This window comes from Echiichthys vipera (genome assembly GCF_963691815.1).
Source record: "Echiichthys vipera genome assembly, chromosome: X".
In the NCBI taxonomy this organism is placed as follows: domain Eukaryota; kingdom Metazoa; phylum Chordata; class Actinopteri; order Perciformes; family Trachinidae; genus Echiichthys; species Echiichthys vipera.
The window spans coordinates 40,722,756-40,731,698 of NC_139825.1; the positions used below are offsets into that span (position 1 = coordinate 40,722,756).

The window sequence follows — 8,943 nt, forward strand, 5'->3', positions numbered from 1 at the left end:
CGTTACCGACTGCACCACTGCCGCAGAGACAATGCGGGGTTTAAAACTGTCCTTTAAGTGTGTTCACTACAGTTTATCAGCGCCTCAGTTAGCATGACATTTACTATAGACGACAAAACATACTTTAGTGCATACAAAGGCTACTTGAAGGTCCTGCCTGAAGCTACTGCCCCCTCGGTAAAGTGGTACGGTCCGAAAGCAGGTTCAACAGTCTCCCGTCTCCCATGGTGACGAGTCCGCTCTCCCCGCGAAAAAAACTGCACTGCAATGTTTGATCACATGCTGCATTCAAGTGCTCCTCGTTCAGTACGAAAACTACCAAATCTGCCTTAGCGAGTGGACTACCTGCCTAGTAGGGGAGCACACCTATGTTCCCTGGGCCCTATGTTCCCTTCTTTGTTTGTGACCGGGGAACATAGGATCCTTTTTTAATAAAAAGGTCAGATGTTCCCTGCTTTTCCCAAAAAAGGGCCTATGTTCCCCGCTTTGTGTGTGGTTTGTTATTTTTTCCACAAATCAGTGCCAAATTCTCCGGCAAATAAGCTTATGCCGACCCCAACCGTACCCCCTAACCCTGCCCCTAACTGTTACCTCTAGCCGTACCAATATGCTGAATTAAGTGTGCGAAGGCAGAGGCAACGGGAGCATAGGACCCTTTTGGGGAATAAAGTCTGAACATAGGAACATAGGATCCGGGGAACATAGGGAGTACTGTAGGTACTGTGCCTACACTTGTCCAAATATTTTTATACTCAAAACTTTACACACTTATTGTAATATGTCACATTGAATACCATAGACGTACACTAATGGTATTATGCTATCACATTTTTTACAGGAAACACAAATCACTGGTCATGCTACAACTCCCATGTGTATGGTTGAACCTGCTTTTGCACTCATAATGATCTTAAAAACAATCAGATTAAACTCATTGCTCTCAAACCACAAAATCCCATCTTATCTAAATGAAGTGCCTGAACGATATACTGTATAGCCTGAACCTGTAGTTGTTGACACTTCTGTGGCTGTTGTTGCCTATAATGAATCATTATTTGCGTAGAATCGTTAAATTTCCAATAGCACTTGAAAGCCGCATTCAGAATAACCGTTTGAGATCCAGTTTGAGAAAGTGAGATTAGTCTTCAGAAATGTATTTCCTTAATAAATAACAAGATCTGAATCAGATATTATACATGTTATGTATGCACAACAATTTAGTATAGAAAGAGGGCTGAGTATGAAGTGAAAATAAATGACAGGCTTTAGGAAATAAACTCACATAGGCTATGAACAACAATGTGTAACAAACATAATGTGCAACATATTGATCGTCTGACCATCATTTACCATCTAAATGAAATTTGTTTCTTGTGAGTCTGTAGCTTAAATAAAGAATGATGTCAATAGTTAATGTGATAAATGATCTGGAACTAAAGGATAGCCTATGATGAATTTGATTAACCTACTAGGTTATATAAAGAAAAAGGGCCTATATGAGATAAGAAATGCTTAAAAACACTTACATTGAACACTAAAGATTTAGCATTCAGGAAAAACAGCTCCACCGTTGTGTTGTCTTTTAGGAAGGTGATCTTCTCAATATAAAACCTGTGAAGAGTAGGTTTTGGGGTCAGCAAAGTTCAATTGAATAGTATGGTAATGCATTTTGTCCCTGCCCAGACTCTGTTGTTGTCAATAGTTTAGAAATCACACAGCAAGACTGTATGCTCCATCACTGCCACCTGCTGGTCAGCCTTGCAGGCCATGAAGCTCTCAATACACCAACTTGGGCCTCCTCTACTATTCACAGCACAGTCTAATACATAAATCATTAAGATTTCCAATGCTCAGTATGGACTGACCTTTCTAATAAAGCACAGTAAGCTTTTGCAGCGAGAGCACTCACCTCACCCGGAACTTGAGTTCCAAAGGCCCCGAAGTCTTGGAGAAGTCATGATCAAGGACTTTACGATCCAGCTGGAGCCAGTTATTTTGGCCACTGATCAGGGGTAGAAGAACAAATCATATGTTTGAATACTGCTATCATAATTTTTCTCTCTACTTTTTTGTCGTCTAGGGCTTCAAAATAAAATGCAGGTTAAATAAATAAAGCACAGGCATACAAACTACTAGGACATTGCACGTTTTGTCTTTAAAAATGCTTATTGTATTAGAAAATGTACCGTACTCACGTTTCATCTATAAAGCACAGCCCAAAGTATTCTTTCTCCTTCAGGTTAAAATGTGAGGCTACCAAATCTAACAGATCGCGGGACAGCAGCTTGGGCTGAAAAGTTGAGATTAAAACACAGGAGTTCAGGTAAGATCATTTGTATGCAAAAGGCATGTGCTGTGAAACACATTAAATTACAAAAGGTGGGAAACATATGTTCATGTGACACTGACAAATTAAACAGAAATCCATTTGACAAGAAATAATAGAAGCAAACTAGAGACCATCTTACAATGGGATCACACCAGCTGCAATGCCAAATCAGCCTAGGGGCATAAAGCTTGCTCATGCTCATTGTCAGGTTCATTGTTGGATTTCTACTAGAACATGTTTATATGCTTTATGTTGAAAAAAAATACATTCAATTTCTCATACTGTCTGTCTGAATATACTTGTATTCACCCTCTGTCTTTGCTCAATTATAGCGCCTGTCTCTCGACGCCTCTCCTGAAAAGGGAGGGGGTCTCTGATTGTTCAGTGTTTCCGGGTCTTCTGCATCTGTGCTCTCATTGCAGCCTGGGAATGACTGTAACGGCACCTTAGCTACACTTTCTTCCTATAGACGAATCCGGCGAGTCGTTTGTGTGTTTTGCCATCTGTTTGCTGCCATTACTGCGGTGGCGTTTCCCTCCAGTATGTGCAATGGGAGCTGTCAGTGTACCTTTTCTACTTTTACCTTTAGTTTTATGCAGTATTATTTTTGACAATGGTGTCTAGGAAGTCCAGAAGAACCTGTGCGATTCTCGGCTGCTCCATCAGCAGTGGGAAACCTCACCTTTGGAAAAAACCTGAATATGAACTATATAAACCTTTCACCTCATGAAGACTGCCCCTGTCTGAGGCCATATGGTCCACATCATCTCTGGGCGTGTAGATGAGTGCCAGAAGAGGATCAAGATTATTAACAGGGCAGGGGACTTTGTTCCCAAACACACGCTAAGTTTTGGTTAACACTCATCAATCTCACAATGAATAGCATGCGGCTGCCTAGCTTAATACAGTGAAAAAGTAATGTCAGGTAAGCTAGCACTGTTTAGCTAGCTCATGTTAGACGCCTCTATCAAGCCTGACGTGGTCGCACAGAGTAAATTAACTCAATGTGGTGTTATTGTTAAATATAATGTAAGGTTTATGTAACTTTGTTCCCATTCAGTTTTTTTCCAAAGTTGAAGTTTCCCACTGCTGTTGGAGCAGCAGAGAATTGCACAGGTTCCTCCCGACTTCCTAGACATCGTTGTCAAAAGTAATGTTGCCTAAAAAGAACAGGTAAAAGTAAAAAAGGTACACTTCTTCGGGAAACTCCACCGCAGCAATGGCAGCTTGCTCACGTCCGCTACTTAGTCAGATATGTCTATAATTAACAACACACATCATTGAATCCAACAAAATTTTAGTGCATCATAATCTTGTAAGGTATGCGGCATAATTTGTGCCTGAGGAGGCAAGCAGAAAGTACCTGAACCAGCAGCTCCAGCTTTCTGTCATCAAGGAGGTGAACCTGACACAGACGGCCTTCTGTCATCTGGAGGAAGAGAGACAAATATGAGACATTACATTCCTGCAAGACACCACTGTCACTGTAGAAGCATTCAGAAGTCGCCACCTCCACCTGTCCCTCTCCACTTAAAGCTTTGCTTATTTTAGCCTTGGGAATGAAATGGCTGCTTCTCTTTTTGGACTTGAACAGTGACTCACCGCAGTGTCATGTTTGTCTTTGTGCTGAATGAATAGGTAAGAGGAACCTCAAGGTACGTTTCCATATGGGTCCCATGCTCCGAAATGTCAAAGTCATCACCTTTATTTGTATAGTGTAAAAAAGAGAGTGCAGCAGGGATATTTCAGCCATAAATCTGCTCTTTATAGTTGCACCATGAATCATAAACAGACTCTAAGGTTATTTTGCCATTAAGGCTCCACACATGCTATTGTCTTTCTCACCCACACATCCTTCCTCAACAACAACATTGGTCTAATCAAAATCCCTGAATTGTCAACACCCCACGTTTTCCTTTGCCGTGAAGAAATAAAACCGAAAGACAATGAAGTCCTGCTGCGTAGTTTAATTGAAATCCTGCTGTATTGTTTAAGATTTAGGATTCATTCTGTTGCAGTCAGCAGAACAGCTTTTCAGTGCCAAGGTAGAAATATTATTGTTTGGTGATGAACATTAGTCAAGTCATATCTCACTGTGTTAAGCTGCATTCATTCTTGTGAAACTTTGTTTCAATAAAGATGTGAGTGCTGAGAAATGACAATTAAGAATCTTCTTCTACTGATGTTTTTAAATATTTTTAATTCATTTCTACAAATTATGTTGACATGGTGTTCATATACTCTATTGGAGTACTGTGGATGAAATGCAATCTGCAGGCTTTGCTTGTTAATATCAATTTACAATTTAGAAAACCTTTAATGTCCCGCAGACGGGGAAATTCTTTTGTCACAGCAGCAACAGAATATTACAAAATAAGGTTAAAAATAGCAAAAATAAGCAATAAAGTTAAATTTAAAAAGGGAAGAACAGGAAATAGACATATTTACATATCCACATGATAAAGTGCAGTTGTTCTTGTTTTGTTTGTTTGTAATAATATAATATGGAGTGAATAAATATGATTAAATAAGTCCAAATAGTGCTAAAAACAGAGGTGTCCATAGTACAGGCATATTGCACAGTGCAGGGTACAGGATGAGGTCGGTAGTCAAGGACTTACTTGAGTCTTGGTTACACAGACTTGAGTCACAAGTCTGTGTATTTCTATGCAAGAGATACAATATTATTTTTTGATTTATAAAACTTTGCTAATTGTAATTATTGATTATTTCCAAACCCATTTGGTCACATAAAACAATCTAGAAATATTGCGGACTTTCTACTAAAAAATAAATAGAAAAACCCAAGAATGATGTTTATGTATACTTTACAACTATGTTTAATGTTTACACGAGACAAACATTCAATTAAACTATTCAGTTTAATTAGAAATCTTTGCAGGAAACATTCTTGTAATTATGAAATTCTTAAATCTTTTTTATTTGTGACTTTGATGAAATAAGTGGGACAAATTAACAATTTCTGCATTAACATAACTGATTTGTTTTACTAACAAAAGATTATTTTATCAGACATTTTTGAAAGATGCTTTATGATCATATTGAAATTCTGCACATAATAGGTTTAATGTGTTCAAATATATGCTTTTTTTTTCTTTGGAGATTAGTTCAATGTCAGAAAAAGGGTCCTGCTCATGCTATAAAAAAAAATGCAATCCAGCATTCTGTATTTTAATCCTCCTGTTTGATCTTTAGTGACACTGAGCCTGAGTGAAGAGTGTTCCTGTTGACTGGATGCTGTTTGCTGCCCAGGAATGTGTCCAGAATGTGTTTTATTTCTGTGACTTCAGTTAAAAACATGTGGCATCCGACTGCTTGGCTTCTGTGTTGGAAAGTGAGACAAGTGAGAAAATGCATTCTACTAGGACATATTGTTCTCTGCACCACAACAGAGCTGCTAATCCACTTTTATACCGCACGAGCTTCTTTGATACTTTGTTGTTTTTCAACGCCCTAAAACCTCAGTGAGATTTACGATTCTGTGGGTACAGCTGTACTCTTTTTTAACAAAAGGTTTCATTTGCAGTCATATTAACTTGCTATCATGCTTTTACTCTGAAGTCCCATATTTCACCATACACCATACCCAATGAATCTACTGTCTGGTGCGGGCTGCACAGCGGGACTTTGTTAAGCTCCATATCTCAGTGGTCCAGAACCGCCAGAAATCTTAGCCTGACAAAAAAAAAGTAAAAAAAAAAGAACTACTGAAGCTAACCTCAAAAAAATCCTCACCTTGATAGGGAACACTATTGTTGCTGTTAATCACATGTATTCCATTGATTAATCTTGGATTAATTAATCTGGGATTAATCACTGAAGTAACCATTTCATGAATTGTTGTGGCTGTCCAAGACACAATCCATTCCCATCTATCAATGCTGTGTTGTTGCAGGGCAGTGACGTCCAAATAAAAATGGACAAAGGCCTTTAGTTAACGGTCTCATTTCAGGCCAAGAGCCTGCCATTGGATTTTAAAATTCACCTTCAAAATCTATGTAATGGGGCTGTTAAATCTGACGCAATACCCTTTCAAAATACAATCTCCTGTTTCAAACGCTCTGTCGAACTAAACAGACAACACTGGCCGAACCTGTGAAAAAAGACATCACTCATTTCTCCAGTGAGACCTTTTCATCGATAGGAAAGCAGTAAAATGACAATTATGTTGTTGTTGTTGTTTTTTACTCAGATCTGTTTAAACACTGAGGAACATGGCACTGTGGCATTGTAGAAATTCGAAGCTTGGACCGGCTTGAGCCCAAAAATCACATTTTTGAAAGGAAGTAACATCATGATTTAACAGCCGGATTCCAAATCAAAGTCTTTTCTCCTTAATGCTCAACCACAGTTCAAAGAGCTCCTACAAGAGAAAAATGAAGGCTGTGTCTTTTGATGTGGATATACTGTAGAATATTCACAACTGCATTACCAAAGTAGGACTGGCAAAGTTGCTATTCGTTCATATATATGTTCATATATTGTTTTCAGAGGATGACAGAAATTGGAAATTGCTGCCTCAGTCCCACAGAAGAGAAGACCTGAGCTTCAGAGCGAGGTCCCAGATGATAAAAGGAAAGGTCACGACTGTGTCAAGGAGGTCATCACCCTTAAGCTCTGTCATTATGGGCCCCAGTGGTGCTCTTTTCACATGACCCCCAGCCACACTGACCTGATAAGGCTGAGCTGGGCCCACCCTGCATTTAACTTAATACTTTTAAGTATTTTGTACTATTAACTCCACTACATTGATTTACCCAACGCCAACATAAATCGAGTGCTTTCATGTTGGTGCGTCTATAATAATGCTACAGTTATACAACCTAATAATATAACACAGGCGGGGGCCATTCTGCAAACTTTTACTTTTGATTAGATGTATAATAAGTCACCTAATAGGTACATCAACCGAGAGAAAAATAATCACCAAATATTTTACTAATCAATTTGTGGTTAAAATTAATTTTCATGCAAAAATGTCAGAAAATGCTTATTTGAAATTGACATCACCTTGGACTTTGAGAAACTGGAATGGACAATTTTACACTATTTTCTGACATTTTATAGAACATCTAGAAAATAATCTGAAGATTATCTGATGATGTAAATAATCGGAAATATCAGAACTTTTGATACTTCATCGCAAGACCTGTAATGGTATTGGAGTCTTTCTATAGTGGTATTGCTACTTCCACTTCAGTAAATGTCACAGATACTTCTTCCACCATGTGTATGTCATTCTGAAAGGAGAAAAATGGAGACTGATACTTTTTCAATTCAAGAGAAAGCAAGATACTCAAGAGAGAGAGGGCAAGAGAGGGCTGTTGAAATGTTAGGGGTTCTATGTGCTTTTAAAAGGTGTTGCATATCTCAGACAGACAATCTGACTATTCAGATTTTTCCTACTTAATCATTTATATATTTACCAGGGACTGTGCACATTAGTCAACATTTCAGAATCCACCTCAATAAAAGTGTGTCAGATATAGTTAATGAGCTCACATTGTTACCACAGTGCAACCCAATATGATACAATGCAATACTATACATAAATACATTGCAAAAAAAGCATATATGACTAAAAACAATGTTAGTATGCTACATTGTCATTTTTTCTCACATCTTGTATCTTAATGTTTTTGTAATTAAAATAGTAACTTGATTTCTTTTTAAATTAAAAAACGGTCCCCAGTGCCATCTTATACAAAAGACATTTTCATGTGTCAGTGTAGTGGGAAAAAGCAAAGAAGAGGAACCTGAACCCTTGTGTGAACCACACAGACAGTGCTCAGGTGTTCCAGCAACAATGCATTTCAAAGACAACTTTGAAAGTTGTCCTCATCAGCCAGACAGTGAGATCAAAAGGCTGGTCATGCTGCTTCCTAATGATTGCCATATGTGCTGTTAAAAAACAGGCTTTGCGACTCACAAGGCAGCCTGTGTCTGTTCACGTTCAAACAAATAAACACATGCATACACTAATGAGCCAGATGAAAAAAAGTACTGACTCACTTCACTCGGAGGAAAGTTGCAGTTAGATTATAGGTAAACAAAGCCATAAAAATTAAACGGGAAAAATCAAAGATATCCATCTGGCACTCAGTAATTAACGCTGTATGATGTCAATAAAACAATCAATAAAAACCTGAGACTTCTTTCTTTATATAGAATTTTTTTCTGCTGCCATAGCTCAATGAGCTGTCATACCTGGTAGCATTTTCCAATCCTGAGCCAGGCTTCTAGGAAGCGTCTGCATGGCATCAGCCCACGGTTGTACCAACTCCTCAGGGTCTGATGTGCCAGGCTCCAGACGAGCTGGCTGCCCGATGCCACCAGGTCCTCCATTCCACGTATGATGCGAACAGCCATGATTAGCTGCCTTTTCTCCCTGGCGACCAGCTGCCTCTACTGATGACACCTCACAGTTTCAAAATCAGGAGCAAAGATGAACTGCAGAACACTTTGTTATGCTTCAGAGCAACAAGCTGAATGCAACATCTACGCTCCAGCACACACAAAGTACTGTGTCTCTCCAGCTGATGTAATGTCAGTGAGAGTCGGTGCTCTGGAGAGGCTGGAGCGGAGCAGCGTGC

The 8,943-nt window shown here is 38.9% G+C and overlaps 1 protein-coding gene across 4 annotated transcripts in view; it reads right to left on the bottom strand.

The window, feature by feature from the left end:
* frmd4ba (FERM domain containing 4Ba) overlaps window positions 1-8,719 on the bottom strand; it is a gene marked incomplete at its 5' end in the record, with an annotated part of 29,838 nt that extends 21,119 nt beyond the window's left edge. For all 4 annotated transcript variants that reach the window (XM_083939730.1, XM_083939732.1, XM_083939729.1 and 1 more), the window contains 5 exons: window positions 1,527-1,611; window positions 1,910-2,002; window positions 2,196-2,290; window positions 3,693-3,758; window positions 8,558-8,719. In XM_083939730.1, coding sequence (XP_083795856.1) covers window positions 1,527-1,611; window positions 1,910-2,002; window positions 2,196-2,290; window positions 3,693-3,758; window positions 8,558-8,719 — 501 coding nt within the window. The remainder of the gene's footprint in view (window positions 1-1,526; window positions 1,612-1,909; window positions 2,003-2,195; window positions 2,291-3,692; window positions 3,759-8,557) is intronic.
* Window positions 8,720-8,943: the final 224 nt, after the last annotated feature.